At 41.7% G+C, this 19,732-nt stretch overlaps 1 protein-coding gene across 1 annotated transcript in view; it reads right to left on the bottom strand.

Moving 5' to 3' along the window:
- Positions 1–973: 973 nt before the first annotated feature.
- The window catches only part of LOC126162573 (uncharacterized), a 68,799-nt gene continuing 50,040 nt past the window's right edge, over positions 974–19,732 (bottom strand). The window contains exon 3 of the mRNA XM_049919164.1: positions 974–1,280. Coding sequence (XP_049775121.1) covers positions 1,128–1,280 — 153 coding nt within the window. The 3' untranslated portion in view covers positions 974–1,127. The remainder of the gene's footprint in view (positions 1,281–19,732) is intronic.

The raw sequence follows: 19,732 nt of genomic DNA, 5'->3' as shown, positions 1-19,732 counted from the left end.
ATCAGCCACTATGGCAACAGAGAATCACACTCATGGGAGACAAGGCCCGTCTGTGCAACAGCTAGCTCCATCTGCTCCACTGTTTATGTTTGCAATCTGTTGCGATCACCAAATACCAAACACCACAGATCTCGACCTGCCTGCAGTCTGCTCACGTACAACACCATGCCTGCTGCTGGAGAGGAGGTCAGGCCGGCACTGGCCCTACAACTTTTCGACGCTCTGTAGCGTCGTCAGATGACATTTCCAGATACGTTTTGCTATCCCTCATTTTGTTCCTGGAGATGCCTTCTACATCCTCTGAAAGTTTGTTGGTGTAATTTCGAAACACCCTGTATATATATATATATATATATACATATATATATGAGCATAGGTGAATTAATGGTTTTTGATAACTTTATCTGAGATATCAGAGGTCCAAGTATAGTGTCTAAAAAATAAATATAACAGTCTAGGTCGCAAGGCACGTTTATTAAAAGGTGTCCAGTTTCGATCAATGCATGGCCATTTTCAGACCTACAGCCATCCTGATGGACAATGGCTGTGAATGGAGAAGGAACTCGTGAATGACGATATTCAATTGCTTCTGATCGTACTGTAGCGTTCAGTGGTAGCTTTTCGAATGTTTCCCTGGATGGCGCAGGGGGGAGGGGGGCGGTGAGTGGCGTTCAGTGCCCCTTAAATTTGCTTTGGTCAAAACCACCTCTCATCCTCGACCGCGTCACTTGCCATTATTGCTCCATTGAGAACCAAAAATGTTGTGAACAGAAACACACTTCTTGATCAAGAGACTGGTGATCTCTACGGTGACAGTGACATACAGCAACTGTCTGATAGAAGTAGTTACAGGGGAAGTGAAAGGACGGAGAAAGAGACTCATTGTTGAGCAGAAAATTTGAGTTTTGCTGTCATAAAATCCACAAAACGTTTTTATTGAATGTTTGGAAATTTTATTATAACAAGAGTGATGTACAAAACAATGTGGAAGGAGAGCAGGGAGTCATAGTCATGTAAGTAGTCTCTCAGATATTTCTCCTGTTGTAACAACAGAAGAGATGATGAGATTGATAAGCGCCATGAGCCACTGGTGGCATACTTCTTTTATGCACAGTACTCCTGGGTTGTCACCGTTGCTGCTCCCGTAGGCGCGGCATGAGGCAGGTCTCAACCAGCTCCTCCATCGCCTCTGTCATTCTTGAACGATAGCGTTCATCATGCTGGTATGCGTCTTTGACAAAATCCTTCCGCACCGACGCGTAATGCTCCAGGTCGATGTCCTGTGGACAAGAAAAACGCTTTCACGTATCTACTGCAGTTTTCATAGCCTAGACTTCGATAACAGTGTTATATTCCATTTCCATGTAAAGAATGAATTCACAAATTTTCATCACAATTAATAAGAGCTTGTGGCGGTTGAATGCTGTATGATTATAAAGGCAAACTTCGCCGCAAAACAATGCAGACGGACACGTGAGGCATGGATAAGTCTCTGCTGAAACAACGAGTAAATTTCTCTGGAGTACATGAAGAACTTTGCTGAATGTGCTCCATGTCTTGGAAGAGCACGGGGGAGTAACTAGTGCATTCCCTGCATACATAAACAACAACTTCTTTAAATAGCTGGTGCTGTGTTCTAATTCTATGAGCCATTCATTCTATGAAAAATCATGCTGCACAGCTACACCTAATGGCGTTCAGAAAGGGTACATTAAATACAGTTGGTGGCGGACTATTTATTGCTGTTAGAAGTAGTTTACCTTGTAGTGAAAATGAAGTAGATAGTTCCTGTGCTTTGGTATGGGTAGAAATTATACTTAAAACCTGAACAAATTAACAATTGGTTCTTTCCATCGATCTCTCGACTCACATGATTTACTTGTTGACCAGTCCATAGAAGACTTGTCTCATTTGAAATAGGTACCCCACTCATTCAATTATAATTTACGGTGACTTCAATTTACCCTAAATATGTTGGCAAAAATACATGTTTAAAATACATGGTAGGCATAAAATGACGTCTGGAATAATACTGAATGCTTTCTTCGAAAACTATTCTGACTAATTAGTTCAGGAGTCCAATTTAAGTGTAAACAGATGCGAAATATATATATGCATTTATGTCTATGTATAATTGGTTTGTTTTGTAAATATTATTTGTATTTTTACGCTGGGTCTGGCCTAGGGAAAACTATGCTATCGAACGATTACATCGATAGGTCATGTCATGTGGAGAACCAAAGTGTTTAGGATCTCTGGTAGTGTTAACTCTGCCGCATGGAGCGCGGCAGAGGGAGTCTGGCTGGAGTAGGGCAGTGGAGCAGGTGTGTTGCGTGGCGCTCCCGTGAGTTGCCGCGCTTTCGGGGTTTGCCAGCATGTAATTGCACTCGACTTGCTATGATAGTTTCTGACACGGTGTCGCGGATGGGAAGCATTAGCTGGCGCACATCCAGAGCCCGTTTCGCCTGGTGACCGTGTCGAGAAGAGGGCGTGCCAACATCCAGCTTCTGCACCAGCGACGGCCGACAATGAGTGACTGTCGCCAACTCCTCGATCAACGACTTCAAATCTTCAGTCAACCAACAAGGAAGACTGGAAGCACGTAAAGTTTTAGAACTGTATGGCAGACCTCAGCTTTTCAAACTGTTTCAAACTTACAGCAACATAGCATGAACCTTTGTTGCTCATTGTCCCAATTGCATTACCAAGCAGGGTCCCTTCCTTTTCCGAAATGAACTCAAGTGTCGTTGAGATTCAAATGCCAGCATTAAAGTAATATCAAATTTCAAAGTTCAGTTAAGGTATTCATAGCTGGCTACAATATTTATATTACACAAGCACAAATTAAGAGTGCGAGTTTTGTTACCATATTTTAGCTTATCTGTGACTGCAGCTCAGCTTGGTACGTACTAAATTTTACTATTGTTTATTGTTCAGAATCATTTAATTCAAGTTCAAAGTTAAATCTCTTATTTCTAAATTGCATAGGTTCAAGTAGCTTTTGAAATGATTGTTGAGGTAGCCCAAGACTAACCTTATTTTATTGAATTTCGTAGTGCTTCAGAAACAAAGTTCATTATTAATTTCCGTCACTAAATTAACTTTCAATTTTCCGGTTTTATTTCTTCTTTTGCTAAATTAAGTCAGAGTGTACCGAAATTTATTACTTCTGACATACAATCAGTTTTCACACAACACGTGTCAGCCTTCAGTTGCCACGCTTTTAGTGCTTATTATATGTGCAATAACCTTTGTTTTTCAGTTATTATAGTAGTTGTTCATAGGACTGGCGACTGTAAGTTTCCCCAAATCTCAAATATCTAATTAACGCCAGTTAATTGTTAATGTAGCGACCGCACTTTTACATTTTTAAAACTTTACCCCTTTTCAAAATTAATTTCCACCAGTTTCATTTTCATTTTTCCTTTCATTTAGATGCAACCCTTTCCTCCCTCTTTACCGACTGTATCAAAGTACTGGTTAGGAACAGGTCGTTACATCAACGAGAATAAGTAGTGGGAGGAATCCTAATTAGATTTGAGATTTGTCATTTATATTGAAAATTTGTAAAATGAGTGAAGGCAACAATTACCAGAATTTGGTAGACTTGGGTACGGAACAATCGGTCGAACAGTGGGATACGCACACTGTAGAATCCGTTGTTCAGGGGCAGGCGGCTGGGATGAAAGACGCGACCGCCGAAACGCAACAAAGAGCAGAAATGGAATTCCAAACTTTAGAAAATGTTTCGGAATCGGAAGTGAAAATCAAATCTGAACCCCTTGATGACTAATACAGGGGGACAATTAAAGAGGCACCCGCTATGGAAGTAAAACCGCTGGTTTCCGGGAATTTAACTGATTTATTGAATGTTTTGATTAACGAAATCAAGGCTCAATCTAGCAAGATAGAAACTCAATCGGCAGAAATTAAAGCTCAGTCTGCCAAACTAGAAGGTCAGCCCAAAAAAATTGACCGGAAGCTAGAAAATCAGAATAAAGCTATTAATGTTGTTAACAACAATGTTGGAGTTGTTAACACAAAAGTTGATAAAATCAAAGAAGATATTGTTGTGATTAATACCGAAATCGGTAATCTTAAACAGGAAATGATAGGAGTTCAGACGGAAATTGCGAACATAAATGCTCGTATTGACTCCGAAATTAGCAGAATAGAGAAAAGTGTAGGAGAAGCAGTTACTCCGATCATCGAGAATAAGGTGACGGAACAAATTCAATTAGTGAAAAAAGAGGACCAACAGAAGGTGGAAACTTTAAAGGCTTTAGTGTCCGAAGTAGACGCTAAAGTGAGGGAGCAGGCTAATACCTGTGAAGAGAAAAAGAGGGAAGTGGAAACGCTTGCGACAACCACTTGCCAAGTAATTACGAGAGTGTCGGAATTAGAAAAGAAACTTGACGAATAACAGAGCTATGTGACAATCTGTGCACATAGTTCGGAATTGTTGACGAAAGAGGAGCGGTTCGACCCCTTGAAAAAAGGCGGTATACACGCGACGGATTTCATTAAAAATTGTGAAAGAGTTTTACCCAGATCATGGACTAATGAGAGAAAAATTAATGCGGTTATTGATGTGCTGGCTGGTGATGCCAAGCGTTGGGGCTTAAACCTCAACATTACGAACCTGACTTTTGACGAGTTTAAAAATTTGTTTCTGGCTGAATACTGGTCAGAGCAAAAACAGCAAAGTGTTTGGCGCGAATTTGTCGTATCGAGACCTTTCGATGCGAATTCGCGCGGCTCGATGAAGGAGTTTTGTGAGGGCTGGATCCGCAATTTGGAATATTTGCGTGATCGCCGCACGGAATCCGAAATAGTCTGGGAACTCTACAAGAAGCTTCCAGATGATACAAAACGCTACGTAGGAAGCAATTATAGGACAGTGAATGATTTCCTGGAAAGAGTTGAGGACGAGGACAATTGGCGCAATAATCGCGACAATGGTAGAGGCTGTGGTAACAGCAACGGGTACCGCAACAACAATAACCATGGGAATAATGCCAACCGCAACTATGACAGCAATAACAATAATGGTTCGGACTGTAATAACAATCGGTACAATGTAAATAATAACAGGAACGACAGAAACCAGTATCATACTAACGTGATAAGAGGTTCACAGAATAGTAATAACGCCAGAGGGTGTGATAAGCCGCCTCAGCAGCATCCAGGGAGCAGATCTGCTGGGACGAGATAGGGAAACCATTAGCCGCGGCGGTGAGGGGCCGACCGGTCGTGGAGAAATTTTGGCGGCCCAATAAGAGGAGAAAATGCAGGTGTCGTCGTTATGAAAATTCCGTATGGAATAATCAGAGGCGGGAGAGTGTGCCAGTGTTAAGAGAAACGAGTGCACCCACAAGTAGTAGATCAACTGTAGACACGGCAGTAGAAAATACATTCACTGTTAGTGAGAACAATTTAAGTAGTGTTCCGGAAATCGATTATAAAGTGGCAGCTGTAAGACCCACAGCGGAACTGGAGATTGAGTTTGAGAATGATTCGCAATTGTTGAGAGAAGATCAGATGTCGGATAACATGTCCGTCATCGAGCGATGGGATGCATAGAGGGATGAGGTCTGGTTAAGGCAGTTTGGTTGCTTATACGTACAGTAGAGCCTCGATTATCCGAACGTCGGTCAACCGAACGACCGCTTAGCCGAACTGTGTACTCGCTCGCACCCGTTACTCTCCCACCCTAAGGTCCATCATCCCCCTCACTCCCAAACCAAGTTTCCCACAGTAGTCGCCGCACTGGGCCACCACTGGTGGAACATTGCTTCTAATGGGGCTTTCACAAGGCGCTGCTGACCGGCCAAGCTGCCAGTCGCTGTGTTTCAACAATCAGCACACTTATGTCTGCTTGGCACTGGCAGCAGAAGTAGCGGCAGTATCAAAGCTGTTCACAGCGCCAGCTTAGAGTTGAGGCGTGCCAGAAATAGTTGATGTTAATGGGGTGGATGAGCAAGATTCGTCGTGTTTCTTCCCGCAGGAGTTTGATGTTGAAGTAGTAATGGAGGTTCTGGCCCTAACCGGCAGACCTTACCGAAAGTTATACTGGTAGAAGTAGCCGACCCATCCGACGCAAAACTCCAGTTTAAACATTGCTAGAGTATTAAGGAGAAAGATTACGAAAATTTTAGTGATAGCCGGACACAATTGGTAGAAAAGCACGTAGATTACAGCGTGTATGAGGTTAGAGCTGACGTTATACAGTCGGACGATAGCAGTGTGGGTTGCTCAGATCCAGAGGAAGTAATTGCCGAGACTACTGGGCACATTCCTCCAAGTAGATTGGCGCCGGCCGCGGTGGTCTCGCGGTTCTAGGCGCGCAGTCCGGAACCGCGAGACTGCTACGGTCGCAGGTTCGAATCCTGCCTCGGGCATGGATGTGTGTGACATCCTTAGGTTAGTTAGGTTTAAGTAGTTCTAAGTTCTAGGGGAGTGATGACCACAGATGTTAAGTCCCAAAGTCCTCAGAGCCATTTGAACCATTTTTGAGGTAGATTGGCAGATGAGATCAATATGACCAAAGAGAAATCAACGAAAGTGACAGTTAGTGAATTGATAGCAAAGCAACACTCACTAGTTGACGAGTTACAGGAAAACGTTTCGGTATTGGAGGCGAAGCTACAGACTGAGCCTCAGGACAAACGTGTTGAAATTAAAACTGTATGTGAACAGAGGCTGAAAAAACCGCCAGATAAGCCGGATGGTTTTTTCGGGAATGACTTGGATATAGACAAGAATTTATTGTGGGAAAATAAAGAAACAGTCGAGGACAAGTGTAACGTGAGGAATCTCAGCATTGACAATAGTGTAGAAAGTGAATTGGAAAGTATTGTAGACGGTGTGTCAAACGTAACACACGAACAAAGACGAGGCCTGTAGAAGTACTAATGAGGAATAAGAGTGTGTTTTCAGACAACCCGGGACTTGTGGAAGGATATAAATGCAAGTTACATGTAATTCTGCATGAACCATTCTTCGTGAGACCGTATGCTATACCGCTGTCCAAGAAGGAAGCAGTGCAATGGGAGATAGATAAGATGATCGAATGGGGAGTGATTGAAAGAAGTACGAGTCCATACAATAACGGTTGGTCACTTTAGCAAATCGGGATGGTAGTTTGCGTATTGTGATTGACTCGCGCAGGTTGAATAGGGTCGTTCAACGCGAAACAGACAGACCAGAGAGTACGGAGGAGATTTTTCAACGTTTTCATGACGTTAAGTTCATGACCAGCCTCGATCTGACGGTTAGTTACTGGCAAATAGAACTTGAAGAAGAATCTAGGCCATACACCGCCTTCTTGTTTGCGGGCAGGTGTTATCAGTATCGGGTACTGCCGTTTGGACTTAATATATCCGTTTCCGTATTCATCAAGACCCTAGATAAAGTGCTCGGCCCGGTTTTGAGTTCAAGATTAACTGTATATGTTGACGACCTATTGTTGGCCAATGCCACTTGGCATGGCCATTGTGACCTGTTAGATAAAGTTTTTAGAGCATTGCGCCGTGGTGGAATGACTCTAAAGGTAAAGAAATGCGAATTTTTGAAGCAAGAACTGAAATTTTTAGGGCATGTAATTACCACTGCTGGTATTACGAAAGACCCAAAGAAACTAGAGGCAATAAGGAATTGTCCTCGACCCAAGTCTAGGAAACAGTTAAAAATTTTTCTAGGGCTCACAGGATTTTACCGTAAATTCGTAAAAGTACAGGTGTTTAATGATGAAAATTTGAATAACCTCTTACGCAAAAATGTTCCGTTATTGTGGACTGACGGGTGTGAGGCCGCTTTCGAGAGATTAAAAGACGAGTTGTTAAGACCTAACATACTATTTCATCCTGATTTATCACTACCCTTCCATCTGGGGACGGATTCGTCGAATTACGGGGTGGGGGTAGAACTGTTCCAAGAAGTTGGTGAAGGAGAGGATAAGAAACACCGGACGATAGCGTTCGCGAGTCGGACTTTATCAAAAAGTGAGCGAAACTACACGATTTCTGAGAAGGAGTGTCTCGCTATCGTGTGGGGATTCTAGAAGTTCAAGGGTTACCTATGGGACCATAAGGTGATTATTCATACAGACCATAAGGTGCTCACTTATCTGAAGGATTGTAAACTATTTCACGAAAGACTGTCTAGGTGGTCGCTGTATTTACAGCAATTTAACTATGACATCTGTTATGTAAAAGGGACCGACAATTGCATAGCAGATGCGCTATCGCAGTTGCCCGAGTCTAATCAAGATGTATTGAAAGATGAGTCTAATGGAGTGGTCAAATTATACTATTTTAAAGAAGTTGAGGGACGTAAATTAATAGTGAACATCTGTAAGAATCTACGTCGTCATCAGAACGAGGACGGTTGTTTAAATATGGTGAAAACCCGATATGACGTAAGGAGTCAGGAAGGAGAGAAATTAAGGAAGTATTACAAGATATACGACCATATCTTGTACATACGTAAGGGTGAAGATAGTAATATTTGGCGGGTATGCTGGCCCACCAAATACGTCACGGAAGTAATCGACTACTGCCATTTGGCGTATGGTCACTGTGGACTGAAGAAATGTACGGAAAAGCTGAGTGAAGTAGTGCATTTTGACAACATGTTAAAACGCGTTACTGACAGAGTGAAAACTTGCTATTTATGTCAGAAGGTGAAGGTTATCAACTGTACGAGTCGTGGTCCTATGCAAAGTATAAGGCCTAACGACACATCTGAATTACTGTGCCTGGACTTGTACGGACCTTTGCCCAAGTCGTCAGGAAACTTTGCCTACATTTTAGTAGTGCTAGAAGCTTTTTCCAAGTTCATCAAACTATACTCGATTAGGAAAACTATAGCCAAAGCGGCCTATAGCAAGCTTGTAAACGATTGTTTTGTTCATATTGGTAACCCCAAGGTGATTCTATGAGACAATGGGGCACAATTTACTTCTAAGTTGTGGAATGAAGGCATGGCAAGTAATGGGGTCGAGGTGATCCATATATCAGCTTACTGTCCGGCTGGAAATCCCGCTGGGAGGTATATGCACGAGCTAGGCCGACTTTGCCGTACCTATTGTCACCACAACCATAGGGCATGGGGCTAATATGTAGCAGAATTTGATAGAATTATGAACACCTTGAGACATGAGTCTACGGGATTTTCTCCAGAGGAAATCCTGTTAGATGACAGAAGTAAAAGTTTAGTGGAAGAGACAATCAAATTCCCTCCACAGATTGACATTAGCATTGGTGTGAAAAAATATAGTTTGCGAGATATAACGAAGCTAAACGGCGATGCTCGCATACGTCGTCATGACGCTAAAGCGCGTTTTGCTAAGTTTGCAATCGGAGACTTAGTACAGTACTTGTAAAAGCTCATGAGAAATCGAGCAAGATAGACAATGAAATCTGTAAATTTAAGTTTGTTTATTATGGACCATATAAAGTCATTGGTATACGTCACACAAATGCTTATTGCTTAGAGTATCCAAGCTCTGGAAAACTATTAGGTATGCGGAACATTGTAGACTTGAAATTGTACCAACCTAGGATTGATTAATACCGCACAATGGGTAATTTGTACAGTATGTAAATATAGAGTGTCAGATTTAAGGTTTGCTAGATTGCCATGCTTTTGCCTGAGCAAGAGGACATTGAAAAAGTTGTAATTAATAAGTAATTAATTTTGACTAAATGATTTAAGCGTAACTGATTATTAATCAATTGAAAAATCCAAGCTGCTAGTTTAAGTTTTCAGCTGAGTCACTGTAGATTAAGGAATGTAAATATGATTTTGTAACTAGCTGTAAGATTTCATGAATATGTGATTTGGTAGTCATTGCTGATGTACTTGGACGCTGTTTTAAGTTTCAGGCTAGTACATGCGTGTGATGATGGACAGTGTTGAGTTATCCACTGTGATAGTGTTAATGGACTCCTTGAGATTACTCGAGAGTGAGTTTTTCCGAAAGAATTCAGTGAAACGGACGTTCTGGAAATGCCGTTACACAGGCGAGTGAGATCAAGCGTGCCGCACAGGCGGGCGCGACAATACTGGCGAAGCAGTGCCGCTGTCGGCTCTTGTGCCGGTCGGCGTTCTTTGTACTTGCGGGTACGGAAGGCGGAGTTGTTTTTCTTGCCGGACAGCTGATGTGAAAGAATTCTGCTGTCAATATTTGTTTTTTTTTTATCTGCTGTGTATTGTTTTCTTGTTTAGCATTAAGTGGACTATCGTGACAAGAATATTGATTATGAAAAGGTTATATAAAAATGAGTATTCTATGTAATTGATTATTAATTTGCGTATTTTGATATACCTGTTTTTATGACCATGTACTCTGATTAATTTTGGAAATTTCTTGATACTGTTAGAAATTTTGCTGATTTAGAATAGCTCAACCATTTTCTATGTCTCCTATGAATTTTAATATGTTGTCGACCTGTTTCCTTTTGTGTAAGATGATGGAGTGGAATAAGGTTAGGAGTGTCTGCACTCAATTATTATGGCCTAAACATTGGCTTATGGTTAATTAGCCTAATGTTAAATTTTCTTGATGTTTTGAGCATATGCATTTCCGCTATTTTTTTTTTTTTTTTTTTTTGGGACTTTTTCTGGGTATGTTTAGGTTACACGAACATCCTCAGACAATGTGGGGCACGTGTAACGCCGGAAATGCATATCCTCCTATTTCCATCTATTGTACTATAAATTTTTTTCCTTATTTTGTTACCTGGAGATATGACATTGCTGTGTCTTAATATATTGTAATTGGTTTACTATTTGTATATATATTTTTATGCATTTATGTCGATGTATAATTGGTTTGTTTTGTAAATATTTTTTGTATTTTTACGCTGGATCTGGCCTAGGGAAAACTATGCTATCGAACGATTACATCGATAGGTCATGTCATGTGGAGAACCAAAGTGTTTAGGATCTCTGGTAGTGTTAAGCGCAGCAGAGGGAGTCTGGCTGCAGTAGGGCAGTGGAGCAGGTGTGTTGCATGGCGCTCCGGCTAGTTGCCGTGCTTTCGGGGTTTGGCAGCATGTAATTGCACTCGACTTGCTATGATAGTTTCTGACACGGTGTCGCGGATGGGAAGCATTAGCTGGCGCACATCCAGAGCCCGATTCGCCTGGTGACCATGTCGAGAAGAAGGCGCGTTAACATCCAGCTTCTGCACCAGCGACGGCCGACAATGAGTGACTGTCGCCAACTCCTCGATCAACGACTTCAAACCTTCAGTCAACCAACAAGGAAGACTGGAAGCACGTAAAGTTTTAGAACTGTATGGCAGACCTCAGCTTTTCAAACTGTTTCAAACTTACAGCAACGTAGCATGAACCTTTGTTGCTCATTGTCCCAATTGCATTACCAAGCAGGGTCCCTTCCTTTTCCGAAATGAACTCGAGTGTCGTTGAGATTCAAATGCCAGCATTAAAGTAATATCAAATTTCAAAGTTCAGTTAAGGTATTCATAGCTGGCTACAATATTTATATTACACAAGCACAAATTAAGAGTGCGAGTTTTGTTACCATATTTTAGCTTATCTGTGACTGCAGCTCAGCTTAGTACGTACTAAATTTTACTATTGTTTATTGTTCAGAATCATTTAATTCAAGTTCAAAGTTAAATCTCTTATTTCTAAATTGCATAGTTCAAGTAGCTTTTGAAATGATTGTTGAGGTAGCCCAAGACTAACCTTATTTTATTGAAATTCGTAGTGCTTCAGAAACAAAGTTCGCTATTAATTTCAGTCACTAAATTAACTTTCAATTTTCCGGTTTTATTTCTTCTTTTGCTAAATTAAGTCAGAGTGTACCGAAATTTATTACTTCTGACATACATTCAGTTTTCACACAACACGTGTCAGCCTTCAGTTGCCACGCTTTTAGTGCTTATTATATGTGCAATAACCTTTGTTTTTCAGTTATTATAGTAGTTGTTCATAGGACTGGCGACTGTAAGTTTCCCCAAATCTCAAATATCTAATTAACGCCAGTTAACTGTTGATGTAACGACCGCACTTTTACTTTTTTTATAACTTTACCCCTTTTCAAAATTAATTTCCACCAGTTTCATTTTCATTTTTCCTTTCATTTAGATGTAACCCTTTCCTCCCTCTTTACCGACTGTATCAAAGTACTGGTTAGGAACAGGTCGTTACATCAGCGAGAATAAGTAGTGGGAGGAATCCTAATTAGATTTGAGATTTGTCATTTATATTGAAAATTTGTAAAATGAGTGAAGGCAACAATTACCAGAATTTGGTAGACTTGGGTACGGAACAATCGGTCGAACAGTGGGATACGCACACTGTGGAATCCGTTGTTCAGGGGCAGGCGGCTGGGATGAAAGACGCGACCGCCGAAACGCAACAAAGAGCAGAAATGGAATTTCAAACTTTAGAAAATGTTTCGGAATCGGAAGTGAAAATCAAATCTGAACCCCTTGATGACTAATACAGGGGGACAATTAAAGAGGCACCCGCTATGGAAGTAAAACCGCTGGTTTCCGGGAATTTAACTGATTTATTGAATGTTTTGATTAACGAAATCAAGGCTCAATCTAACAAGATAGAAACTCAATCGGCAGAAATTAAAGCTCAGTCTGCCAAACTAGAAGGTCAGCCTAAAAAAATTGACCGGAAGCTAGAAAATCAGAATAAAGCTATTAATGTTGTTAACAACAATGTTGGAGTTGTTAACACAAAAGTTGATAAAATCAAAGAAGATATTGTTGTGATTAATACCGAAATCGGTAATCTTAAACAGGAAATGATAGGAGTTCAGACGGAAATTGCGAACATAAATGCTCGTATTGACTCCGAAATTAGCAGAATAGAGAAAAGTGTAGGAGAAGCAGTTACTCCGATCATCGAGAATAAGGTGACGGAACAAATTCAATTAGTGGAAAAAGAGGATCAACAGAAGGTGGAAACTTTAAAGGCTTTAGTATCCTAGGTAGATACTGAAATGAGGAAGCAGGCTAATAACGGCGAAGAGAAAAAGAGGGAAGTGGAAACGCTTGTGACAACCACTTGCCAAGTAATTATGAGAGTGTCGGAATTAGAAAAGAAACTTGATGAAAAACGGAGCTATGTGTCAATCTGTGCACATGGTTCGGAATTGTTGACGAAAGAGGAGCGGTTTGACCCCTTGAAAAAAGGCGGTATACACGCGACGGATTTCATTAAAAATTGTGAACGAGTTTTACCCCGATCATGGACTAATGAGAGAAAAATTAATGCGTTTATTGGCTGGTGATGCCAAGCGTTGGGGCTTAAACCTCAACATCACGAACCTGACTTTCGACGAGCTTAAAAATTTGTTTCTGGCTGAATACTTGTCAGAGCAAAAACAACAAAGTGTCTGGCGCGAATTTGTCGTATCGAGGGCTTTTGATGCGAATTCGCGTGGCTCAATGAAGGAGTTTTGTGAGGGCTGGATCCGCAAGTTGGAATATTTGCGTGATCGCCGCACGGAATCCGAGATAGTCTGGGAACTCTACAAGAAGCTTTCAGATGATACAAAACGCTATGTAGGAAGCAACTACAGGACAATCAATGAGTTCCTGGAAAGAGTTGAGGACGAGGACAATTGGCGCAATAATCGCGACAATGGTAGAGGCTGTGGTAACAGCAACGGGTACCGCAACAACAATAACCATGGGAATAATGCCTACCGCAACTATGACAGCAATAACAATAATGGTTCGGACTGTAATAACAATCGGTACAATGTAAATAATAACAGGAATGACGGAAACCGGTATCATACTAACGTGATACGAGCTTCACAGAATAGTAATAACGCCAGAGGGTGTGATAAGCCGCCTCAGCAGCATCCAGGGAGCAGATCTGCTGGGACGAGACAGGGAAACCATTAGCCGCGGCGGTGAGGGGCCGACCGGTCGTGGAGAAATTTTGGCGGCCCAATAAGAGGAGAAAATGCAGGTGTCGTCGTTATCAAAATTCCGTATGGAATAATCAGAGGCGGGAGAGTGTGCCAGTGTTAAGAGAAACGAGTGCGCCCACAAGTAGTAGATCAGCTGTGTACACGGCAGTAGAAAATACATTCACTGTTAGTGAGAACAATTTAAGTAGTGTTCCGGAAATCGATTATAAAGTGGCAGCTGTAAGACCCACAGCGGAACTGGAGATTGAGTTTGAGAATGATTCGCAGTTGTTGAGAGAAGATCAGATGTCGGATAACATGTCCGTCATCGAGCGATGGGATGCATAGAGGGATGAGGTCTGGTTAAGGCAGTTTGGTTGCTTATACGTACAGTAGAGCCTCGATTATCCGAACGTCGGTCAACCGAACGACCGCTTAGCCGAACTGTGTACTCGCTCGCACCTGTTACTCTCCCACCCTACCGTCCATCGTCCCCCTCACTCCCAAACCAAGTTTCCCACAGTAGTCGCCGCACTGGGCCACCACTGGTGGAACATTGCTTCTAATGGGGCGTTCACAAGGCGCTGCTGACCGGCCAAGCCGCCAGTCGCTGTGTTTCAACAATCAGCACACTTATGTCTGCTTGGCACTGGCAGCAGAAGTAGCGGCAGTATCAAAGCTGTTCACAGCGCCAGCTGCGCCAGCTTAGAGTTGAGGCGTGCCAGAAATAGTTGATGTTAATGGGGTGGATGAGCAAGATTCGTCGTGTTTCTTCCCGCAGGAGTTGGATGTTGAAGTAGTAACGGAGGTTCTGGCCCTAACCGGCAGACCTTACCGAAAGTTATAGTGGTAGAAGTAGCCGACCCATCCGACGCAAAACTCCAGTTTAAACATTGCTAGAGTATTAAGGAGAAAGATTAAGAAAATTTTAGTGATAGCCGGACACAATTGGTAGAAAAGCACGTAGATTACAGCGTGTATGAGGTTAGAGCTGACGTTATACGGTCGGACGATAGCAGTGTGGGTTGCTCAGATCCAGAGGAAGTAATTGCCGAGACTACTGGGCACATTCCTCCAGGTAGATTGGCGCCGGCCGCGGTGGTCTCGCGGTTCTAGGCGCGCAGTCCGGAACCGCGAGACTGCTACGGTCGCAGGTTCGATTCCTGCCTCGGGCATGGATGTGTGTGACATCCTTAGGTTAGTTAGGTTTAAGTAGTTCTAAGTTCTAGGGGAGTGATGACCACAGATGTTAAGTCCCATAGTGCTCAGAGCCATTTGAACCATTTTTGAGGTAGATTGGCAGATGAGATCAATATGACCAAAGAGGAATCAACGAAAGTGACAGTTAGTGAATTGATAGCAAAGCAACACTCACTAGTTGACGAGTTACAGGAAAACGTTTCGGTATTGGAGGCGAAGCTACAGACTGAGCCTCAGGACAAACGTGTTGAAATTAAAACTGTATGTGAACAGAGGCTGAAAAAGCCGCCAGATAAGCCGGATGGTTTTTTCGGGAATGACCTGGATATAGACAAGGATTTATTGTGGGAAAATAAAGAAACAGTCGAGGACAAGTGTAACGTGAGGAATCTCAGCATTGACAATAGTGTAGAAAGTGAATTGGAAAGTATTGTAGACGGTGTGTCAAACGTAACACACGAACAAAGACGAGGCCTGTAGAAGTACTAATGAGGAATAAGAGTGTGTTTTCAGACAACCCGGGACTTGTGGAAGGATATAAATGCAAGTTACATGTAATTCTGCATGAACCATTCTTCGTGAGACCGTATGCTATACCGCTGTCCAAGAAGGAAGCAGTGCAATGGGAGATAGATAAGATGATCGAGTGGGGAGTGATTGAAAGAAGTACGAGTCCATACAATAACGGTTTGGTCATTTTAGCAAATCGGGATGGTAGTGTGCGTATTGTGATTGACGCGCGCAGGTTGAATAGGGTCGTTCAACGCGAAACAGACAGACCAGAGAGTATGGAGGAGATTTTTCAACGTTTTCATGACGTTAAGTTCATGACCAGCCTCGATCTGACGGTTAGTTACTGGCAAATAGAATTTGAAGAATCTAGGCCATACACCGGCTTCTTGTTTGCGGGCAGGTGTTATCAGTATCGGGTACTGCCGTTTGGACTTAATATATCCGTTTCCGTATTCATCAAGACCCTAGATAAAGTGCTCGGCCCGGTTTTGAGTTCAAGATTAACTGTATATGTTGACGACCTATTGTTGGCCAATGCCACTTGGCATGACCATTGTGACCTGTTAGATAAAGTTTTTAGAGCATTGCGCCGTGGTGGAATGACTCTAAAGGTAAAGAATTGCGAATTTTTGAAGCAGGAACTGAAATTTTTAGGGCATGTAATTACCACTGCTGGTATTACGAAAGACCCAAAGAAACTAGAGGCAATAAGGAATTGTCCTCGACCCAAGTCTAGGAAACAGTTAAAAATTTTTCTAGGGCTCACAGGATTTTACCGTAAATTCGTAAAAGGACAGGTGTTTAATGATGAAAATTTGAATAACCTCTTACGCAAAAATGTTCCGTTATTGTGGACTGACGGGTGTGAGGCCGCTTTCGAGAGATTAAAAGACGAGTTGTTAAGACCTAACATACTATTTCATCCTGATTTATCACTACCCTTCCATCTGGGGACGGATTCGTCGAATTACGGGGTGGGGGGTAGAACTGTTCCAAGAAGTTGGTGAAGGAGAGGATAAGAAACACTGGACGATAGCGTTCGCGAGTCGGACTTTATCAAAAAGTGAGCGAAACTACACGATTTCTGAGAAGGAGTGTCTCGCTATCGTGTGGGGATTCTAGAAGTTCAAGGGTTACCTATGGGACCGTAAGGTGATTATTCATACAGACCATAAGGCGCTCACTTATCTGAAGGATTGTAAACTACTTCACGAAAGACTGTCTAGGTGGTCGCTGTATTTACAGCAATTTAACTATGACATCTGTTATGTAAAAGGGACCGACAATTGCATAGCGGATGCGCTATCGCAGTTGCTCGAGTCTAATCAAGATGTATTGAAAGATGAGTCTAATGGAGTGGTCAAATTATACTATTTTAAAGAAGTTGAGGGACGTAAATTAATAGTGAACATCTGTAAGAATCTACGGCGTCATCAGAACGAGGACGGTTGTTTAAATATGGTGAAAACCCGATATGACGTAAGGAGTCAGGAAGGAGAGAAATTAAGGAAGTATTACAAGATATACGACCATATCTTGTACCTACGTAAGGGTGAAGATAGTAATATTTGGCGGGTATGCTGGCCCACCAAATACGTCACGGAAGTAATCGACTACTGCCATTTGGCGTATGGTCACTGTGGACAAAAGAAATGTACGGAAAAGGTGAGTCATGTAGTGCATTTTGACAACATGTTAAAACGCGTTACTGACAGAGTGAAAACTTGCTATTTATGTCAGAAGGTGAAGGTTACCAACTGTACGAGTCGTGGTCCTATGCAAAGTATAGGGCCTAACGACACCTCTGAATTACTGTGCCTGGACTTGTACGGACCTTTGCCCAAGTCATCAGGAAACTTTGCCTACACTTTAGTAGTGCTAGAAGCTTTTTCCAAGTTCATCAAACTATACTCGATTAGGAAAACTATAGCCAAAGCGGCCTATAGCAAGCTTGTAAACGATTGTTTTGTTCATATTGGTAAGCCCAAGGCGATTCTATGAGACAATGGGGCACAATTTACTTCTAAGTTGTGGAATGAAGGCATGGCAAGTAATGGGGTCGAGGTGATCCATATATCAGCTTACTGTCCAGCTGGAAATCCCGCTGGGAGGTATATGCGCGAGCTAGGCCGACTTTGCCGTACCTATTGTCACCACAACCATAGGGCATGGGGTTAATATGTAGCAGAATTTGAGAGAATTATGAACACCTTGAGACATGAGTCTATGGGATTTTCTCCAGAGGAAACTCTGTTAGATGACAGAAGTAAAAGTTTAGTGGAAGAGACAATCAAATTCCCTCCACAGATTGACATTAGCATTGGTGTGAAAAAATATAGTTTGCGAGAAATAACGAAGCTAAACGGCGATGCTCGCATACGTCGTCATGACGCTAAAGCGCGTTTTGCTAAGTTTGCAATCGGAGACTTAGTAGAGTACTTGTAAAAGCTCATGAGAAATCGAGCAAGATAGACAATGAAATCTGTAAATTTAAGTTTGTTTATAATGGACCATATAAAGTCATTGGTATACGTCACACAAATGCTTATTGCTTAGAGTATCCAAGCTCTGGAAAACTATTAGGTATGCGGAAAATTGTAGACTTGAAATTGTACCAACCTAGGATTGATTAATACCGCACAATGGGTAATTTGTACAGTATGTAAATATAGAGTGTCAGATTTAAGGTTTGCTAGATTGCCATGCTTTTGCCTGAGCAAGAGGACATTGAAAAAGTTGTAATTAATAAGTAATTAATTTTGACTAAATGATTTAAGAGTAACTGATTATTAATCAATTGAAAAATCCAAGGTGCTAGCTAAGTTTTCAGCTGAGTCACAGTAGATTAAGGAATGTAAATATGATTTTGTAACTAGCTGTAAGATTTCATGAATATGTGATTTGGTAGTCATTCCTGATGTACTTGGACGCTGTTTTAAGTTTCAGGCTAGTACATGCATGTGATGATGGACAGTGTTGAGTTATCCACTGTGATAGTGTTAATGGACTCCTAGAGATCACTCGGGAGTGAGTTTTTCCGAAAGAATTCAGTGAAACAGACTTTCTGGAAATGCTGTTACACAGGCGAGTGAGATCAAGCGTGCCGCACAGGCGGGCGCAACAATACTGGCGAAGCGGAGCCGCTGTCGGCTCTTGTGCCGGTCGGGATTCTTTGTACTTGCGGGTACGGAAGGCGGAGTTGTTTTTCTTGCCGGACAGCTGATGTGAAAGAATTCTGCTGTCAATATTTGTTTTTTTGATCTGCTGTGTATTATTTTCTTGTTTAGCGTTAAGTGGACTCTCGTGACAAGAATATTGATTATGAAAAGTTTATATAAAAATGTGTATTATATGTAATTGATTATTAATTTGCGTATTTTGATATACCTGTTTTTATGACCATGTACTCTGATTAATTTTGGAAATTTCTTGATACTGTTAGAAATTTTGCTGATTTAGAATAGCTCAACCATTTTCTATGTCTCCTATGAATTTTAATATGTTGTCGACCTGTTTCCTTTTGTGTAAGATGACAGAGTGGAATAAGGTTAGGAGTGTCTACACTCAACTATTATGGTCTAAACATTGGCTTATGGTTAATTAGCCTAATGTTAAATTTTCTTGATGTTTTGAGCATTTGCATTTCCCCTATTTTTCTTTCTTTTTTTTTTGGGACTTTTTCTGGGTATGTTTAGGTTACACGAACATCCTCAGACAATGTGGGGCACGTGTAACGCCGGAAATGCATATCCTCCTATTTCCATCTATTGTACTATAAATTTTTTTCCTTGTTTTGTTACCTGGAGATATGACATTTCTGTGTCTTAATATATTGTAATTGGTTTACTATTTGTATATATATTTTTATGCATTTATGTCGATGTATAATTGGTTTGTTTTGTAAATATTTTTTGTATTTTTACGCTGGATCTGGTCTAAGGAAAACTATGCTATCGAACGATTACATCGATAGGTCATGTCGTGTGGAGAACCAAAGTGTTTAGGATCTCTGGTAGTGTTAAGCGCAGCAGAGGGAGTCTGGCTGCAGTAGGGCAGTGGAGCAGGTGTGTTGCGTGATGCTCCCGCGAGTTGCCGCGCTTTCGGGGTT

Source organism: Schistocerca cancellata, chromosome 2 (genome assembly GCF_023864275.1).
Source record: "Schistocerca cancellata isolate TAMUIC-IGC-003103 chromosome 2, iqSchCanc2.1, whole genome shotgun sequence".
Taxonomy (NCBI): Eukaryota; Metazoa; Arthropoda; class Insecta; order Orthoptera; family Acrididae; genus Schistocerca; species Schistocerca cancellata.
This window is presented reverse-complemented; position numbering and strand designations above follow the sequence as displayed.